The sequence below is a fragment of the Elephantulus edwardii genome, unplaced genomic scaffold, assembly GCF_000299155.1.
Source record: "Elephantulus edwardii isolate Elephantulus edwardi_28Jun2011 unplaced genomic scaffold, EleEdw1.0 scaffold00019, whole genome shotgun sequence".
In the NCBI taxonomy this organism is placed as follows: Eukaryota; Metazoa; Chordata; class Mammalia; order Macroscelidea; family Macroscelididae; genus Elephantulus; species Elephantulus edwardii.
In genome coordinates, this window is record NW_006399769.1 from 27,365,395 (window position 1) to 27,386,541 (window position 21,147).

A 21,147-nucleotide genomic window follows, 5' to 3' on the forward strand; every position below is an offset into this window, starting at 1 on the left:
GCTAAAATGACAAGGGTTTTGTTATTAACTAGAAGACAAAAATAAAGAATTTTTGATTTGTGGTATTGGTAAAGAGTAGTGAATGTATCATGAGAACTACCAAAAGAACCAATCAATCTATGCTGAAAGATGTGCAGCCAGAAGTCTTCTTAGAGGCAAAAGTAGTAAGACTCGGTCTCACATATTTTGGGCATTATTTTTAAGGGGGGGGTGGGGTGGGAATCATGTTTGGAAAGCTGGAGGGTCAGATGAAGAGAGGAAGATCCTCAACAAGATGGAGTTAATTGTCTTAAACCCAGCAGAGGTTGTGAGCATAATGCAAGATAGGGCAGGGTTTAGATCCAATGTACACAGATAAAGTCACTATGAATCAGCAATGGTATCAAGCATCTAACAACAGTATTTGTTAGAATACAACTTACCTTGATTTAATGAAATGATAGGTATACGATTAGCATTGTATAAAAAAATATCTGCTCCATTCTCTTTGTTTCCAGATGAACTAGAATTCAAGCTCAATGTGAGCCACAATTGGAGAAGTGACTCCAACTGAAAAAGATTGAAAATGGACAGGAAATTTAATCTATTATGCTGTAAAAGGAAATATAAATGTAAACAAAACATTTTATGTCTGTCTTTTATAGGAGTAAAAATATTTTCTTTTTTTTTAATTTTTTTATTATTTTGTGTGCGTGTACCGTCAAATCAGATCTGACTGGTACAGGAGGATATTGCGCCTCCTTCTCCGGCAGAGCACCTGGTGGATTCGAACCGTGTTCCTCGGGGATTGCAGTGCAGCTTCTTGCCACTAGGCCACCAGAGCTCCCCAGGAGTAAAAATATTTTCTATTATTTCCTCTAGCTAACTAGATAAAAGTTGAGTTTATCTTAAACTTCTTTTTTTTTTTATTTTTTTTTTATCTTAAACTTCTTATTGAATAAGTTTTACATTTGAATTAAAACCTGCAATTTGTTTATTATAATCAGTTTCCTAAATTGAAAGAGGTGATTCAAGCCTAAAAATAACATATGTAAGTGTAATGGTAACCACACTGAGCTGCACTGCCAAACCAAATGCAGCATATTCAGGAGAAAGATGCTTGATTTACAACCTCTGAAAACTCAAGGGAAGGCCAGCTATGAGTTAGGTCCAACTCAATGGCAATGACAGTGAGAGAAGGCACTAAAACTTTAAAAATAAAAATTAGCCTATCATCATCATCAAGGCACTCTGGTTATCAAAGTATTTTCCAACTGAGTTAAAATATAATACTAAGTGTTGGTGAAGAATATCTCCCTGTGGAGTTCATATTTCAATATGACTTTCCTTTGCATTTGTAGAAGGAGAGGAATATGTTAATGGGGCATGTTGGCTTACCCACAAAAGAACTGGCTAGTCTCTCCATTTAATTTAGCAGTCTAGCAATAAGAGAATTAGATTTTCCCTGCTCAGGGAAAAAAGTTGCAGAATGGAATGTAGCTCCGCTTAGAGAGAAACCAGATAGTTTTTCTTGCTCCAGCTACACCTATGTAGCAGCAAGCATGGCTGAAAGAGATCTGACATGAGACAGAACCTTGGAAGTGCTACATCATTAGAACCAGAGATAAAAGCCTCTACCGCCTAAATTTGTTGGACAACTGAAGGTAGGGGAGCCAATCCTAGCATGACTAAGAATTTTAAAACAGTGGCCTAAAAGCTGTGAGGCTCATGTTAGAGGTGTCTGCGAGTACATTTCAGGAGTCAACTTGACTATATTCTGCTCCTAACCTGGATTATAAGCTCTGGATTTCCCTAAAATGGTTTTGTGTAGTCTGTGAGGGTATCACATCAGATTTTGGACTCTGTAAAGCAGTAAGACTGGTGTGAAGATGTGTAGAAAGAGGTATGGGAGTGTGTGGGACCTGTCTGACCCCAAAGGAATTGGTTTTTTATCACTGATATGGCTGACAGGGACAGTTTTCCTTTTGTTAAGATGGAAAAGATTACACGTGGTCGTTCCCACAAGGCACTTGCTCCTTTTATACTCCCATTCACTTTGATCATTCTTTAGGCTAGGAAAAGTATGTAAAACCATACCATTTCTCCTGAACTCATACCTGAACATGGTGGACTTGAAGCATGGAGAAAAGTTTGTTAAAACAAGCATTCAACATTGGGACAGATGATGACTGTATGACAAGCTGGTTAGTTTGGTTTGCTGCCTGTAAGCTCCCTAGAAGTGAATCATCAGTTCCAGTAGGAGATTGGGACACTGAAAGTTAAACACAGTTGAGATATTACACATCAAGCTTCAGAAAATGTGTTAATCATATGTACAGTTATCTTTTTTTTAAAAGTGACATACTTTAGAATGGCTAAAATCATTACTATAGCATTGCAAATACTTGAATATACAACATATATTACTTCAAAGTCAAAAGGGCAATCATTAAAGAAAGAAGTTCTTAAACATACAAGATCTATTTAACAAAAGAAATGAACCACTATAACTAGCACTTTTTATTTTCAGTTTTTACAAATAACAATAATGAACTCTATCATTAAGAAAGTGCTTTTAGGAGAAGTAAACACAATTAGAAAAAACTCTTATAATAAGTTGTTTAATCAACTAAAAGAGCTACTATAGGCAGTCTTAAGCCACCAATGATCACACAGAGGCAGAATCCCCAAAAGAGTAAGTCCCACATTACAAGAGACAAAAGAATACTAAACTCTTAGTATACAAAAGCTAAGATCATAGACCATTAGACTTCTCCACCTGTTTTTAGGCACTTTTAAATTTTCAAGAAATAAAAATAGGGGGAAAAAAAGAGTAAATAAAAAATACTGTAAGACATGTAGCAATCATCTTGGACTATACCTGTTATAGCCCTTTACTCACTCTACCCCAGGGAAAACACAGCTTAAATAGAAGCATCACTCTCTACTTAGCTCAACAACTCCATCTTTCTCTTTTAAAAAAAAAAAGGTAGGGAGCTCTGGTGGCCTACTGGCAAGAAGCTGTACTGCAATCCCAGAGGTGCATGGTTTGAATCCACCAGAAGCTCTGCTGGAGAAGGAGGGAAAATCTCCTCCTGTACCAGTCGGATCCAATTTGACGGTACACACACACAAAAAATAATTTTTTAAAAATTTTTTTTAAAGCGACTTTAAAAAGGTACTTAAAGAGTAACTTGAAAACATTTAGTTTCTCTTTCAAGAAAATTACTCATTTACTGTAAGACACAGGATAATTTACTTGTTACAGTCCTTTACTTATTCTACCCCAAGGAAGGCACAACTTAAATAAAAACATCACTCTCTGCTTAGCTCAACAACTCAATCTTTCTCTTTTAAAAAAAGTTCAGTCAAAACCAAACCCTATGGCATGGGGAGAAAGACATTTGCCTTTGTTTAAACAAAGTTTTACTGAAACACAACCTTTCATTATATATTGCATAAGGCGATTTTTCTAGAAAAACAAACTACAGGGATACAAGAGAAGCTATGTGGCCAACACTATCTAAAATAGTCACTCTACGAGACCCTTTACAGTTTGCCTTGCATTGCCATAGATCATTCATTAGCAAACCCCTCTCTCAACTCTTGGGTTCAAGTAACTGGTCCAATTGACAAATATGAAAATAGTACTTTGCATACTAGAAGTTAACAGATTTCAAGACAACTAGTTACACAGGCTAGTTTAGGCATTGCTTCAGTCCCACAAGAGCCTAACAAAGCAAGACTCAGGTTTTAGGACTTAGCTTGAGCACTCTATGGAGGTATTTTGTCAATTCTTTTGTTCTTTTTTGGAAAAAAAGAGGGGTCACATACGTATCAACTGTTCTTCTCACAATATAGACTCAATTTTAAAACGTCTTTGCTGAAAGCACCTGTAATAAAAGAGATAAGTTACTCACAGGAATACATGAGGAATAGTAATTTTCCTTACATGTAGGAGATGTATTTGTTAATGCCTGTAAAATGGAATCTGCTTCCAAAGTAGACATCATTTTCAACATAAGTTCTGCCTGCTGTTCTAGTCCAACTTCGAGGCGAGCATCCAAGGCTGTAAAAAAGAAGGAAAAAGAAGAAATTAAAAATTACTACTTTCATTCTAACTCTTAAAAGAAAATGTCAATATCTGAACCCAAGAGAGTGAACCTGCTCCCGTGTAAGAACAATATGGTAAGGCACAACAAGAGTCTGGGTAGTTAAAAGAAAATCTATGCAAAGGACGTCAGAGATGAGAGACTGGTTCATCCACATCATTCACTGATACAAGCAGTCAATAATTTATAAATAGCATGAATAAGATTCCTCAATGTCAGGGGAAAAGAAAGAAAACTTGAATATGCATCTAACTGTAAACATGTTATGTGTGGAGGTCTATGTACATATATAAGGAACAAACACATACAGGCATAGCCCAGTGAAAGGACCTGGAAGCAGCCACCAAAATGGCAATGAGTATGTACGCATTATACAAATCTACGTTTCTATATTCCATCTCTCCATTAAAAGGTTTGAAAATTATCATTATTCTGTAGGATTGTTATGGAGACAAAGCAGTGAAAGTAAATAATTAGCATGTAACATCTGTAAGTTGGTTGATGAGTTGTATACAACCTTATGTCATCTAACTGTAACAAACATCTATAATATAAAAGAATAAAGGACTGGATCAAAGAATACTAACAGCATGGACAATAAAAACGATCTTGAAAGAGTTGATCTAAGAAACTTTGAACAGAATAAATGAATGAATTATAACGATGATAATGAATTATAACCCACTGAACCAAAAAACAAAAACAAAAACAAAAACAAACAAAACCATGGGCTTTCATCAAAAAAATAAATGAATCAATCAACAAATAATTTTTTAAAAGTTGGAGAGGGACAATACATTTAATATATACTGCTCTGTTAGTCTAAAAAATAAAGACATTAGAAACTTTTACAATGATAAAATGTAACAGCCAGCTATCAAAATTATAGCACCTGAAAGGGTGAATTGAGAAAAACTTAGCTTATTCCTGTTATATTCCTGCCAAAGATGCATGGTCGCAAATGTACTCATGAGGAAATAACAGACATACTCATATTTAAGGACCATATACAAAAGAAACGGTCCTTTATCTTCAAAAGTATGAAGGTCCTGTAGTTGTGCCTGAGAAATTACTACAGACAAAAGACATTAAATAGCTGTAACTACAATGCAGGACTTTGCACTGGATCTATTTGAATACAATAAATCACTGACAACTGTTGAAACCTTAAAAAGGTCTGAGTGTTAATAGAGTAGTTAATATTTTAATTTCCTGACTGTTAGGTTTACAGCCTCAGAAACTCTGGGGAAGGGCTTAGAACTTCAAAATACTCATCACCTTGTGTTTTGGGGAATGTACTTGCAATTTCCATAAATATGTGATTATTTCATAAAAATAAGAAAATTATTTTAAAACTTAATAAATCTGAGAGTTTACATGGCTAGAAAGGTTAAAAAATAACTTTTAAGTTAATAAATTTTTATTTAGCACAAGTTTCCTTTCAAGGATAAGAAAATAAATGAAAATGTAAGTCATTAAAATCAATGAAACTTTACTCAGTCATGGATATTTTTTACTTGGTTCTATTCTAAAAGAGAAACAGAAAGATGTTCCATAAAGAAAAGCTCCTCCAAATGACTAACAGAATTCCAGACAACTCTGAATGTCACTCATAGCACAGATGCAATACTAAAGTCTCCTGATATAAACACAGGTTCACATTCTCAAAGGCCAATGTATATATTTAGAATTAGTTTACAGATAATATGTCTTAGAACATAAAGACACTTACCCTGAGACACTGAAACACTAACTGTCTGAGATGCATTCTTCTCCGTGTTTGCTGGTGGCTTTGCAACAGGTATTCCAAGACCTCCAATATAAGGGTTGTAGTTGTAGGTCCCATAATCAGCACCCCAATAATCATACCATGTACTGCTTATTGGCTTAAAAGAATAAAAACAAAAACTGTAGTTTATTTTTTATTCTTCATGAACAATGATGCACTCTCTACACTCAAAAGGTTCTACAAATAAAGTTCTACTCCAGAGTTTAAATTCCTAAAATTTACTAGAAATGATTTAATAAAGTCTCTTCATCTTCTGACAAAATATCAAAAAGACTTCACTTAATGAATTTTGTATGCATACAAAAAGACCAGTATCAATATGAAGCATTAGAGACATACTGCCTTATGAAGAGTTTAGTTTTTCTTTGCACTCCCTCAATCATGTCTGATTTTCACTGAAAAGATTTAGGTAATTCAGTATCTGAAGTTTTCCTATCATCTCTTCCATTTCTTTTTCTATAATTACAAAGACCCTTTGGCTATACATTATATATCCTGCAAGACAGTCCAGGCTTCAGAGAAAAGAAATGCTGTCCTGCAAATATATGACCCATGGATTAAATTTAAATAGAATTAGATACAGGTAATCTTTAACTATATAACCCAACAACCTACTAGTATTTTTATAAATATGAAAGAAAAAACAATTTAGTGGCCAAGTTATTAAAAATGGTATTTTCTTTTTAAATATTTGCCAGATATTTAAAAACATTATACTAGCTATATTAATCTGAGCTATTTTCAATGTACTAATTAGTGATAAATATACATATATTTTCCTATTTAATAAGTACAAAAGTATAATAGGAAAAACTTTAATTAATGCATCATACCTTAAAAACTTTGGCAGCAAGTGGGTCCTTTTCCAAATCAATATCTAAAGGATCAATGTCAACTTCCATTAGATCTTGAAGTAACTCAAGATCAATCTCTTTATCTTTTTCCAAAGAAGAAAGAGGAGGAGCACCTTCAAATGAAAATTTTATTACTGGTACAGTGTATCACACAAGTTTTTTTATTTTCAAATAAAACAGATATTGTTGTGTACTGTTGAGCTGGAACCAACCCACAGCTGATCACCCAGTTAACTGCTTGAGAATAGATTGTCCATCTTTCTCCAGTAGAGCAGCTGGTGAATTGGAATGGTGTGAGTCAGAGGTTCCAGTGCAGCTCCTTGCCACTAGGCCACCAGTATGCAAATAAATACTAGTGATATTAAAATTTCTATCAATTTTCACATTCAACAATTAAGCAATAATAAGTCTATAACTCTATCACTACAAAACATGAAGATAAACAAAATTCCCATTTTATTTTTATTGCTAATAAACCACTATATTAGACCTTTATTAATTAAACTTACTAAATTCTGCTTTTGAAGAGAATAATAAATTAATACTTCAGATTAACAAAAAAAAGTTTACTGGACTATATCCAATATTATAAGAACTGATACCCAAAGATTCAAGGTATAAAATGGTCATTTATCTTATTCCTGTTATGAGATAATAACCATTAAAAAAAACACAACTTCAAAACAACTATGATATACCACCTCATTCTAGCAATAACAGCAAAGTTCAATAGGGTAGCAAACAAAGCCTGGAGAACTTCTGGAAAGACTGTAACTTTTATTCGCTACTGGTGAATGTATAGCCACTCTGGAAGACAGTCTGGTGCTCTCTCAAAAAGAAATAGAAAAAGCATTTGACCCAGTAATTCCATTACTGAGAATATGTCACAAAGAAACCAGAGCTATGATTGAAATAAATGTATGCACACCCATGCTTAATGCTGTGTTACTCACAATAGCAAAGAGATGGAACCAACCCAAGTGCCCATCAATAAATGGATGGATAGAAACACTATGGTATATTCACACAGTGGAGTAGTATACAGCACTGAAAAACAATGAACTTGTAAAACACTGCTCAACATGGGGGAGCCTTGGGGACTTTTATGATAAGTGAAATAAGTTACAAGAGGACAAATTCTATGTAACACTTCTGTTATAAAATAGGACGGCCATCGGAGGAGTGAGGGATGGGTGGGGTTGAGGAATGAATAGGGAAAGAGTGGCTAGGTTAAAAATACTGCAATACAACAGATGAGGGGAAGAATTGTCCAAAAGAAAAACATGATTAGGCACTATATGTAAGACAATAATCTGGATCAGGGGGTGCACTGAGCAGTGGGGCTGGATAGGGGGAAGAGAATGTCCAACAATGAATTTTTTTTAAAAAAACAAAACAAAAACACAACTTAAAAAAGTTATTCTGCTTAGAAGTCTTCAAATTTTGAACTAGTTTTGTAGTCCCTAAGAGTACTTTCACATCCTTCCTTCAACATTTCCTGCATTATTCAATCATACTTGCGAACAGATTCTTCAACTATTGCTGCTAAAGGCAATATATGCATAATCTCTTGCTTTACATTTTTCAACTACAGGTCTTTATACATACTTTATTTTTTGAGAAGCCTTTTGAAATCTCTTCAGCTCTTACATATGATTTCTTCTTTCATGTTATTCAAGAGCAAGTTTCAGAGGCTCTTATGATAGTCATATTGGGCTTTTCCCCCAGTCTTCATGGCAGATCTTGAAAATCTTCTGATGACGAATGTGATGTTATTTCATCATATTTTCCTAGTTTATTTCATTATTAGTCTGACTCAGAATGGCCAATATGAATGTTGTAGCTCATTAATATCCACGATATAATCTTTTTATGTATTCAATTTCACTTTCAAAGACTTTGAATTTGCCTACAAAACATGCGTCATACATTCCACATTCCATAATTAATGGATGTTTACAGCTCGTTCTTCTCATTTTGAACTGTGCTAAATCAGCAAATGGAAGCTTTACTCCATGCATGTCTTTAGGGACAATTTTCCTATGAGACGATAACCCAACCCCAGTGGGAACTTTGAGTGACTTCCAACCTGAAAGTCACTCCAACCTGAGGGCCTTATCTTCTGACACTGTATCAGACAATTTTTCTATTGCTATTCAAAAGGTTTCATCAGGCAATCCTTTTAAAAATTACTAAAAGCTGACCCTCCAGTGGGTTTTCAGAAGCTGAAAAAGCATAGGAAGACACAGCTCATTTCTCTCCCATGAGCAGCTGATGGACTCAAACGACTAGCCTTTGGGTTGGCAGTGAAACTGTAAGGAGTTAGGCCCATTAGGTCACCAGACCTGGTTTTTGAGCTACTGGTGGCGTACCTTCAAGAATCACATTAGGCAAGGAACCACAAAAGATCATACTGACAGACGAGTAAAATACAGTAGAAATTTAAAGAATATTTAAATAAAATATAAATGAAAACGTTTACCTGTCATATCATGTGTCAAAGGTTCATCTATAGTTTCCAGTAACTGAACTGAAGACTGCTGAAGGGAATCATCAGAGTCACCAGCTGTTGCACCTACATCATCACTGACTGCTCCTTCCTCCATGGCTTCTGCAGCCACTGGAGCCAGCAATTCTCCTACATGTACAGAAACAGTCCTAACTGCTCAAATAATACAAAGACTTTTAAAACAAAGTAAGTCCTATTTCTTCCTCTAGTTTAGAGAACAACTATATAAATACTCTACCAAGAGAGTAGGGTAGAGCATTCCACCCACCCACCAACTGGTAAAACTCACTTCAAACGCCAAAGAATAAATAGTTGAAGGAAATACAAGTATGTACAAAAAAGCCATTATTATACTCATTTTATACATGCTAAAGCATTAATTTGTCTCAATTACTTTATAATGAAGGTACATTATTTTATCAATATAAAACATAACCTCACTGCACAAATGAAGAAACTGAAGTATAGAAAGACTGACTTTCTCAAGATCACATACAACTACTGAACAACACATCAATGTTACTAATAAAGGAGCAATTGGGCTCTAATCATGCTAATTTTCACAAACTCTATTAAAAAAAAACCCTGACAAACCTGCTAAAATATCCTGCAGCATACATGTTAAGGAATACTGAGCCCAAGCACCACCCCAAGATATATCTCCTCTATTGAAGTCTGTTCCGACCAAAAGCAGTAAGAGTCTTTCCAGCTGAGGTTCATTCACAATTTCACATAGATGAATAGTTGGCCTCGTGGCATTTGCAATTCGTGCAAGAACCTAATAGATTTGACAAAACCATATCAATTACTTATATTTAAAAAATATTTGCTTATATATGTATCTACCAATGTTAATAATTTTAAATAATGGCCTTTAAGCAAAACAATTACTTGAAACAGAAAGCAAAAGAATTATGATGTTATTATGTCATATATTTAAATCTAATGAAAATATCTGAGATTCATTTCTATGATTAATAATGAGCTTAATGCCTTCAGCATATTAAAACTCCTTCTGTGCTATAACTTCTCTCTCTCTTCTATTTTAAGTAACAAAGCAGTAAATAATACATAAAGGTAACGATACAATAACCACATTAGGTACATTGAAAATCTTTATTAATCTAGTTTAGAGAGATTAAAAACCAAATCTAGTTTTTAGATCTATACAGCTAATAAAAAACTTATTTTAAAAGTATATTAAGGTATCCTTTATAAAAACTACCTCAATACAAAACTAAAATAATAATCAGTCAAAACATATCCATCCCAAAATCATAACTGCTTACTGATTTACTTTAAAATCACTAAATGCTTACTGATTTACTTCAGACTCCTTAAAAGAACAATGGCTTAGTGTTCTGCTCTTAACTGAAATGTCTTGTTTCAATCTAGCAGCAAAAAGATTATACAGCCCTATTGAGTAGAACTATTCCTGTTATAGTCATTATGAGACAAACAACTTGAAAGCATGTAATAATATTAATTAATTACTTACCTTGCAAACAAATAATAAGAGATCAGCATGACACGTGAAGTCCATGGAAAGGAGAAACAAAACAAGCTTCTGAACTACTGAGATGCAACGTTCATGAGCCAGAGTAAATGGAAGTGGTTCTATCTCTGGACTTTCTTTTGTTGTTGTAACTTCTGTATCTAAATTAGAACGGGACCACTCTGCTGTCCGACGCAGTCTAATTAAATCCTTAAAGTGCTGCATGTAAAATGTCACAATATTTAAATTAGTATATTTACTTAAAAAAATTATTTCAGTATAAAATGATTATTGAACTAAAACAATCACCTAGCAAAAATTTAATAATTTCTGCAGCAAAAAATATTTTAAAAATCCAGAAAATTAAAAAAGGTAAAATTTACTAAAAGTTATCTCAAACAATATACATTACATGCTATTTAAAAGCAAAATAAAATATCTATCAATCTCATTGAACTCAAATCAGCTAATCATCTAGTGAGTATTCTGGAGGCTTTAAATCACATGGGAAGAGACTGTCCATTTTTTCCAAGCTCGCAGACACTGGTGAATTCAAATGGGCAAAAGTGACACATGTGAGTCAGCAGTAAGGTCCTATGGACCAAGTCACTAGAGCTCCCTACAAAATTATATTATCAGTAAATGTATTTCTATATAAGAAGGATATTAAATTGAATCTGAGTCAATTATTATGAAAACATCTTAAAAAAATAATACAACTCAATAAACCAGTTGCCATGAAGTAGATTACAAATGATAAAAAGGATCTAACTTCTGATTAACTTGAGATTGTTCATGGACTGCCAAGAAAACAAATAGATTCATGCTAGAGAGGGTTAAACCAGGCTGCTCCTTGGAGGCAAGGATTCTGGGGCTTCGCCTGACATACTTTGGACATGCTGTAAGGAGAGACAGGTCTTTGGAGAGGGACATCATGCTGGGCAGAGTGGAGGGACAGCACAGGAGGGGAAGACCCTCTATGAGGTGGACTGATTCAGTGACTGGGGTAATCGGGATGGTTGTGTCAGAGGCAATGAGATTGGCACAGGATAGAGCACGGTTTAGGGCTTGTTGTACACAGGGTCGCTATGAGTCACAAGCGACTCGACAGCACATAACAACAACAACAACAACAACTGTATAGACACATTAACCAAAGTAGATTTTTGCTGGTTTAACAGTAGACACACAGACCACTTGAATCATAGTTCAAAAATAAATCCACATATTTGTGGTCAAGGGCACTAAACCCATCCAATAGGAAAAGAAGAATCCCTTCAATAAGTAATAATGGGAAAATGAACTTAGACATTCAGAAAAAGAAACACGAATTACACCCTACATTATATACAAAGCCAAATTCCAACTGGATTAAAGGGCCTAACTGTGAAAAATAAACCCATAAAACTCTTAAGAACAAGTAGGGTTGACACTTTAATGTCTAGCTTTCAGCAATGGATTAGATCGCTGTGTATGTACCATTTTCTAATAACAAAGTATACAAAGTGAAAGACAAAACAAAAAAATGAAAATTTGGAAAAATAAAAAGAAATCTATCCATCAAAAGATCTTACACCAAAAGAAATGAAAAGGCTACTTACCACATAGGGGGAAAAAAACTTTGGAAATCATATATGCAACAAGAATCTAATAACCAAAATATATATAGAAATTTTACAAAGAAAATGCCAACCTTATTCTACAATAGGCAAAGGTAAATTTACCAAGAGGATGTTTAAAGGGCTACTAAGCACTGGAAAAGCTGCTCTAGATCATAGTGAACAGAGAAACAAAAATAAAATCCACAAAACCATTTTACTTCTAATAGGATGGGAAGGAAATTTAATAAAAAGAGAAAACGGAAGAAAACAGAAAATAACAGCCACTGAGGCAGATGTGGAGCCACAAGAACAACACATCCATTTTTACTCAATAACTAAAAATCGAACTAACAACCTAGTAATTCCATTGCTAAGACTTGCAAGCTGAGACTTAAAAACAAAGATCAATGTTCACAAGAGCCCTTTCACATTAACCAAAGGTGCAAATAATATAGAAATAAAATGGACTATTATTCAGCCAGTAGAAGAAATGAAGTCTTGATTGATACCTGCTGCTGCAGGAATGGAGCTTGAAGACATACTGCTGACTTAAATAAAAGGACAAATATGGTATGACCTCCTTTATATAAAAAGACAAGGTAAATGAGTAAGGATCAAAGTTAAGCAACAATTATTATGGACGAGAGGGAGGGATAAAGGGTGATGGGGAAAATCGCCTTGATTAAAGGTAGGGCTGAACACATAACTACTGTCATAATTAGTGTCAATTAGTTGTACACCTTTATAAAGATGGATTGGCAAAGAATGGTGTGACAGAGACATTCACAGCAATGATCAGAAACAAAATAGCTGCTGAGGCTCCTTATGTACAACCAAGTATCTCAAGGTTTTGGAAATTCAGAGTTATGGTTTCATGGAACCATCTAGTTAATGGACTAATGTGTTCAGTCTACCTCCTGGATAATCATGTACTTCTTGTGGGTGAATTGCTAGACTTTCTGGAGGCAGGAATGGTGTATGAACAACAGAAGCAATTAATGCTCAGATTTTTTTTCTTTAATTCATTGAAAATACCATTAAAAAATTATTTTTTTTTCTTTTTTTTTTTTTTCTTTTATACAGGTTTCCACACAAAGTTCCCCCCACCGCCCTTACTGTGTACCATCAAATTGGATCCAACGGGCAGGAGGAGACTGCCCCTCCTTCTCCAGCAGAGCATCTGGTGGATTCAAACCACACACCTTTGTTATTGCAGTGCAGCTTCTTGTCAGAGGTCCATGAGAGTTTCTGTCCTCACAAAAGTTTTTATACATTGTTTTTCACACTGGATCTCTCACCTTTTCTTTACCCACCCTGCTCTCCACCCAACAAATTGTGTGATCCTATGATTAAGCACTGGCCCCCTTGGATCCTTGTACTCATTCTACAATAATCTTTAAACCAAAAACAAACCCTGAAATTGTCTACCAACCAAATAACAACTTAGTTTAATGGTAAAAAAAATTCTGCACTAGTTAGAACTATCTAAATCGCTCTGGTGGCCTAGAGGTAAGGAGCTGTGCTGAAAATCTCAAAGTGAACACACAGCTGCTCCACAGGAGGATGGACAATCTCTGTGTGGTTTATTGCCTCTTAAAACCTGCGGGAAGATCACCTATAGGCAGTTGCAATTCAGAGGCACACAAAAACATCAACATATAGAATAAGGGAGTTCTGGTGGCTTAGTTTGAGCTGTGGTGCTGGAGAAGAGTATTGAGAATACCATGGACTGCTAGGAAAACAAACAGATTTGTCCTGGAAAGGGTTAAACCAGGTGGCTCCTTGGAGGCAAGGATTCTGAGGCTCCATCTAACATACTTTAGACATGTTGTGAGGAGAGACCGGTCCTTGGAGAGGGACATCATGCTTGGGAGGGTGGAAGGCAGGTGCAGGAGGGGAAGGCCCTCTATGAGGTGGTTTGATTCAGTGACTGGGGTATTGAGCATGGGTGTGTCAGAAACAGTGCGATCAGCACAGGACAGAGCAGAGTTTAGTGTACATAGGGTCGCTATGAGTCGCAAGCGACTCAATGGCACATAACAACAACAACCCAAATGGACAAAGTTAGAGTCCACCTCAGTGGGACAAAGATGAGCTATCTCTTCCCCTTGCAATTAATTCACTTCTCTGAAAAGCTACTAGAGGATCAACTATAAGTGAGATGTGCCTCAATAGTACAAAACAACATATGAAATAGAGAACAGTTTGAATCCACCAGACATTTCATGGGAGAACGATGGAGAATCTCCTCCAATGCAATTTTTAGCCTCTGAAAACATTTTCATGTTTTTTTTGTAAATACTCTAAGAGAAAATGAAAGTTTAGAAAAAAGGTCTGATGAAGTAAGTTTATATTACTTATTATAAAAATTAGATTCCTTTTATAACCAAATGTTCACCATAAATTTTTTAAATGACTATTAAGTTATATGTGCTTTTTAGAAATTTCATTAACTTAATATTTACTTAGAGAGGACATACTGAGTCTCATGTTCCATCAGATGCAAATCCACTTTGACTATTAAACTTAAGTTTCAAAAATTTTCAAAGAGCTTTAGTAGCTAAAATATTCATCTACATATAAATTCTTTTTAACACTAATACACTAATATAATGATGTTTACAGTTAATGTATATATATTTATATTGCAGTACAAAACACATATACAGCAAAATTAAGGCAAAAACATGAGCAAAACAATATACCTTACTGAATTTTTTAATGTTCATTGTAATTTCTAGATTAAATACTACCAAAACATTCAGGGCTGACATCTGTCACCATATAACTTTGAGAAGTTTCCTTATCTCTTACCTCCCTAACAAGAACGTCATCTTCAGTAAACTGATATTTTGTTTATAAGCAAACTAACAAATTTAACTGTCTTATTCAAAATTAAACACACAAAAGACTCAAATAATTTAAAATACCTAAAGAAACTGACTTTCCAGTGATCATTACAGTAAAATATTTAATCATACCTTGGATGTTGCCTGCTTTAGCTTTGCTTGCTCCACAAGAAGTTTATATGATGATCCTTTGTTACTCTGTATTTTTTCTTTTTCCATCTGTTCCACCAATGCCTTCTGTTTTGCTTTTAGTAAGTTTAGTTGCTTAATAGTAGAGAAAGTAAGTAGAAGACAATATTTAATATTTATATACAACTGAGTATTTTTAGAAAAAAAACACCCAAGAATTTAAGTATTACATATTACTGGGTAACTCTGATGCCATAACAAGAGGAGAAAAATGAATAAAAATTTTATAACAAACTATGTTAAAAAAAAGTAATTAATACTCCTCAGAGAAATTTAGGGACTAAGAAATTTTCTAAATGATTTAATAATATAATTTCTCTGTGTTGGTGATTAAAAAAAAAAATCATTTCCCAAATAAGATGTCAGGTTCTTGCCATTTCAGTTGCTATCCATGAAGTCAACTAGCTGAAAAATATTGTTAGATAATTATATTTAGTAAAGTCAAATACTGGAACAGTAGTCAGGAAACGGGAAAAAAGCCTATTTAGTGGTACACTCAATACATGCATAAATTTCAAAAATATCATTTTGCGCAAAAGCAGGTACAAAAGAGTGAGTAATATATTTTAAGAAATTATTACACACAGTAAGTGTGCAAATATTCACATAATAAAATCAAAAGTCTCTGCAAGAAAAAATCATGACTATCATTTACACAAAGGCTATTATCTCATTCAGAAATCAGGCCCATTTTCTCTAAGTAAGTTAATATGATTAACAAAATAAATAAGGCAAATGCAGAAAGTACTGAACAAGAAAATAGATTGTTTAAAGAATGTGTAAAGAATTCAAATTCTCTAAGGCTCATGCTTTAAAAACCATCACTCTAGTTGATAGTGACAGAGAGAGACAAATATGTGAGTACTTTACCGTCATATAAAGGAGTTTAACTTTCATGCAAAGACAAATAGAAGCTACTAAATATTTTGAAGAAAGACTGTGATGTGACCAAGTTTCCATTATTAAAGAATTGTCTAGATTTGAACAGAAAACAGAAACATGCCTTTTGATATAAGTCTCAAGGGAGCTCTGGTGGCCTAGTGCATAAAGTGGGGGTCAAACTAACTAGAAAAAAAGATGGACTGAGTAGACTCACTGAGAAATGCAATCAAGAGGGAAAACAGTGTCAAGACCACCACCATAAATGTACAAGGTACTTACTAAACCATTTTGAATAAGGAAACTGAATTTCACAGATGTTAAGGTAAGCAGGTCATAAAATATTATGGCAAATCTATCTCAGTAGTCTCCAATATAATATTCTCAAACATTAAAATACGTTTTGTACACTTACCTGTTTATGATGAACAAGCTGTTTCCTGATTTTTCTGGAATATAATCTATCAAGGCTACTACTGCCTTTGGAAGACCGATTTAAACTCTGAGTATGCAGACTATTGTTAATAAAACTCCACTGATTACCTAGGGAGTGAGGAAATGTTTTATTAATAGGAGTATTAAATGTCACTTTAAAATACCTCTTAAATACAGAAAATGCAAAAGTATAAATGCAGTCATGACAACTTTACAAAACAATGAAAATGAAAGTTATAAATCACAGAAAGTTTGAGTAACTCATTGTTCTAACTGACAATTGAGACCAGAGTTCACACTGCTTTCAATTTTTCATTTAGTTTAATGGCAACTATTCTTCACAACTGCTGCAGATAAGTCTCTTACAAAAACACTTTCATGTTACTTGAGTCTAACACCACCACCACCACCACCACCACCACCACCACCACCACTACTTAGAATTTTAAATTGATCTATTTTGGGGGTATGGTTAAAAAAAGAATACTTAATTATTTTAATTAATGACTACTAAAATAAAGCTGAATAATTTAAAAACTCAATCATCTTTTCAGCTAGCAATACTCTCATTTTATGGACTATATTGAGACTATTTCTAACTTTACTCAAAGTGGATCCAATATCTATCAGCTAAATGCTACTTCTATCACTAATTGTTTACATTTATTTAACCTAAATACACCTATTTTTCTAGACTATCCATTTATTATATTAACAACTGTTAAACTCCAAAAATATAATTACACCATTTTTTCTGTTGGCATACTATGTTTAGTTTGCTTGGTTCCACAATCAACACTCTTGGTCTCAGCAGCCAGGAAATTAAAAGAAGAATTACAATGGGAAAGTCTGCTTTCTCAAACGATAAAGAACCTGTCCAAAGTACTGAAGAGCAATGATGTCAGTCTGGAGACTAAGGTACACCTGATCCAGGCCATGATCTTTGCAATTACTTGCTATGCACTGTAAAGCTGGAAAATGACTAGGGATAACAGAAAGGGAATTGATGCCTTTGAGCTGTGGTGCTGGAGAAGAGTACTGAATATACCATGGACTGCTAAGAGAACAAACAAGTTCTTCCTAGAGAGGGTGAGACCAGGCTACTTCTTGGAGGCAAGGATTTTGAAGCTTCATCTGACATACTTTGGACATGTTGCAAGGCCGAACCAGTCCTTGGAACGGGACATCATGCTTGTAATGGAGGGAAAGCGCAAGAAAGGAAGACTCTCAATTAGATAGATTGGTTCAGTGACTTGGGTAATGTCAGTAGGTGTGTTGGAGACAATACGTTTGGCACAGGATAGAGCAGGTTTTAGGGCTATTGCACACAGGGTTATGAGTTGAAGGTGACTCAATGGCACCTAAAAACAATAACCCTATGTAGAAGACATAAATTAAAACCATAATCACTAATCTGGATGTTACATATTACAGCTTTATACTAAAATTACATTTAATTGTGTATCAAACATCTAAAAAACAAACTATTCAGTACACTGACCTAGAGATACAAACTATTTGTAAAAGTAATTCAGTATGAGGCAAATGCCTTGTAAAAAACTTTCCCAATCTGTTCTAAATCATGATACAAACATTGGGGGGGGGGGTATTTAGCTATATGTGAATGCTAAAAAAAATGTATAGAATTCAATTTTTTTTTTAAAAAAAAAAAGGTTTTATCTATGTATTGAATTTAGTTACCCTAAATTCTTTATAAAATAGGTAGTACAAATCCACCAGCTGCTCCTTGGGAGAAAGACGGGTACTCTCCTCCTGTGTCGTACAGTCTATACCCACCGGAGGATCAGCCATGAGTCAGTTCTGACTCCATGGTACATAATCACAACAAATCCTTTACGAAAAGCTTTGCTGACTGGAGTGATGAAAAGAAATTGTTCCTCTAACTGAATATGTTTTAATTTTAAAGATATATTTAGTGTTTCAAGTTCATGTACATTAAAATGCTAAAAAATAATTTAAACTAATAAACCTGAAACCCTTCTTTATCTAAATGCCATCTGTAGGTAATGTGTAATAATACGGTGCTTTGATAGTAAATGGAATGATACAGAAAACAAGGTGGGGGGGAACCCTCATTAAGACGTACTGTTCAAAAATTACCTTTAAAATTATATCTATTGCTTTCAAGTATCTAAATGAGCATGATGAAAAAAACCTTAAGAACAGTATGACAGTATTTAGAAAATAAAATCATGCCCAGATTATGTTTCTCTTAAAACATTGTCATTAAAAAGGTTCCTGGGAGTTAATTCATATTTTACATAAATTACATACAGATTTTCTTCCGGGTCAATAGTTCTGGAACAACTGCTGGGTCATTCTTAATATCCCCACCAACATATTATTATAAACTTCAGATACCTGTCAGAAACCTCTCCCTGTCTTTACCATTCAAAGGCTTCTTTGCTGCTGATGCTTCATCTTCAACTGTTGCCACATAATCCAACAACCTTGAGACCAGCATCACAACCCAACTGATCATGGGAATATCTAGTACTCCTGCACAGACAGAGAAGAAAACAAAATATCCAGGTGACAGTAAGAGTATTAAGTTTGGCAAAACAGTCTGAGCTAAAACATTTCATCATAAATCTAAAATATATTCTATTATTATTAGCACTAACATTTTTGGGAGTGGCATCTACTTCCTAAACAACGTGCCTCCAGGAACCCTAAAAACTTTGATAAATGCTGAGGGGCTTCAAGCATTTTGTTCATAAGGTCACTGTAAGTCATGCTCAACCTGAAGGAACTCAACAACAACAACAAAAATATCTGTTAAAAATAAGTTTCAAAAGAAGAAGGCTATTAGCACAGTTAATCTAACAGAAAAGAAATTTTGTCAATAAAAAAAAGGATTCTTAAGCATAGGTTAAAGGCAAGAGACAATAATTTATAAACTAGAAAACATGGTAAAATATGCCAAATTTTAAGAACTATGTGCATATGAAATGAAATATCTAAATCACAAATTAGAATTTACATGATACTAATATATGTTTCAATGTTTCTAGCCTAAATTTTTTGGTTCGAATGAAATTCATTATTATTTCTAATATTCAATATTTTAAGAATATTTAATATTTAAAAGACAGCAACTATATTTTAAAAATAAGAACTAATAATTTCAATTAAGAGAGATTAGAAAAACAATTTTAAGTCAGTACCATGAAGGCTAATCATTCTAAAATAACATGTATACATTCTAAAAGTATCAACAGAATGAGTAGTAATGGACATTAGAATTCATAATTCATAAAATGAATTGATACTTCATCAAATCACTATAGATGTCTTATATTTTTACCAAAGAACACTACCTTCTGTCCTCCTATGCATAAGCAACTGTGGTTGAAGAGGTGACAGTAAATTATCCAAGAGATTAAGCAGACTTTCTAAGACTCCACTATTACTAAGTGATCTCTGACCAATGCAGGAAAGTAACATGAAGACTCTATTAAAAGAAAACAAAACAACACAAATATTAAAAAACCCATCTGATAACCATGGATTTAAATTATTTAAAAATTCCTTATTATTTAAATGTAAAAGGGTAAAGACTGAATGTTTTCTCATGGTTTGTAGACAAGATTAACATCTGTAGGTATAGTTTTTAAACTAGCCACATTTATAGCCACTAATTACTTTATTAATAAAAATTCAGAAATGTAGAAAGGAATAGAGACAGTGAGCTTTGTCTTAGATCCAAATACTATTATTTAATATATATAAATAGAATCACCTGAAAAGAAATTATTGTTAACTACTAGTTTATAAAATACATAGGATCAATCAGGAAACTAAAGAAAGTCTAGTAATATCATATCTTCTTCATATAATTTTTATGTCTTTTATGAGGCATTCTTTGTAACACAGATTGAAAAATCACTAATATGATTTTTCATGTAAATCAGAACTGAAAAATCACTAACAAATAATAATATTTTAAAACCTACCTATCCTGTGGAAAGATGAGAAGCTGTTCTGAATTGTACAATTCCTGAAGAACATTGGAAAGAAACTGACCCCACCATCTTTCACCACCACAGAGTTGAACCAGCAGAAGACCAGTATGCAATCTTATCTTTGGGGTTCCACTGATGCACAAGTGTTTAAAGAGTTCTTCGCAGGCCTGGGCATGAAATGTGCTCTGCAAAACTGCAGGAACAGAGTGTCCTATTAGAGAAAGAAAATAGCAAATTTCCCATTTAAATATATGGTATTATATAAAAAAAGCATACCAAGATATGCTTTCTTCTTTATCATCAATTAGTAAACAATTATACTCTAGTTATCTTGCTCCACAGTTTTTTAATCCTTTCGTACGGAAATTCAAGAAGTAATTAGTTTGGGAAGAAAACTACCAGCCCTTAGGTCAATTTTAATTCTTCAATTGGATTTGCTATGATTTCTTTCCTATCACTAATGTACTACA

The 21,147-nt window shown here is 34.0% G+C and overlaps 1 protein-coding gene across 1 annotated transcript in view; it reads right to left on the bottom strand.

Annotated features, from left to right (window-relative positions):
- The window catches only part of BIRC6 (baculoviral IAP repeat containing 6), a 281,200-nt gene that overhangs the window by 113,121 nt on the left and 146,932 nt on the right, over positions 1–21,147 (bottom strand). The window contains exons 30-42 of the mRNA XM_006882363.1: positions 20,669–20,888; positions 20,033–20,166; positions 19,101–19,211; positions 16,672–16,799; positions 15,321–15,452; positions 10,742–10,957; positions 9,838–10,021; positions 9,217–9,372; positions 6,714–6,847; positions 5,824–5,977; positions 3,932–4,048; positions 2,097–2,251; positions 423–549 (exon numbers count right to left, since the gene is read on the bottom strand). Coding sequence (XP_006882425.1) covers positions 423–549; positions 2,097–2,251; positions 3,932–4,048; positions 5,824–5,977; positions 6,714–6,847; positions 9,217–9,372; positions 9,838–10,021; positions 10,742–10,957; positions 15,321–15,452; positions 16,672–16,799; positions 19,101–19,211; positions 20,033–20,166; positions 20,669–20,888 — 1,968 coding nt within the window. The remainder of the gene's footprint in view (positions 1–422; positions 550–2,096; positions 2,252–3,931; positions 4,049–5,823; positions 5,978–6,713; positions 6,848–9,216; positions 9,373–9,837; positions 10,022–10,741; positions 10,958–15,320; positions 15,453–16,671; positions 16,800–19,100; positions 19,212–20,032; positions 20,167–20,668; positions 20,889–21,147) is intronic.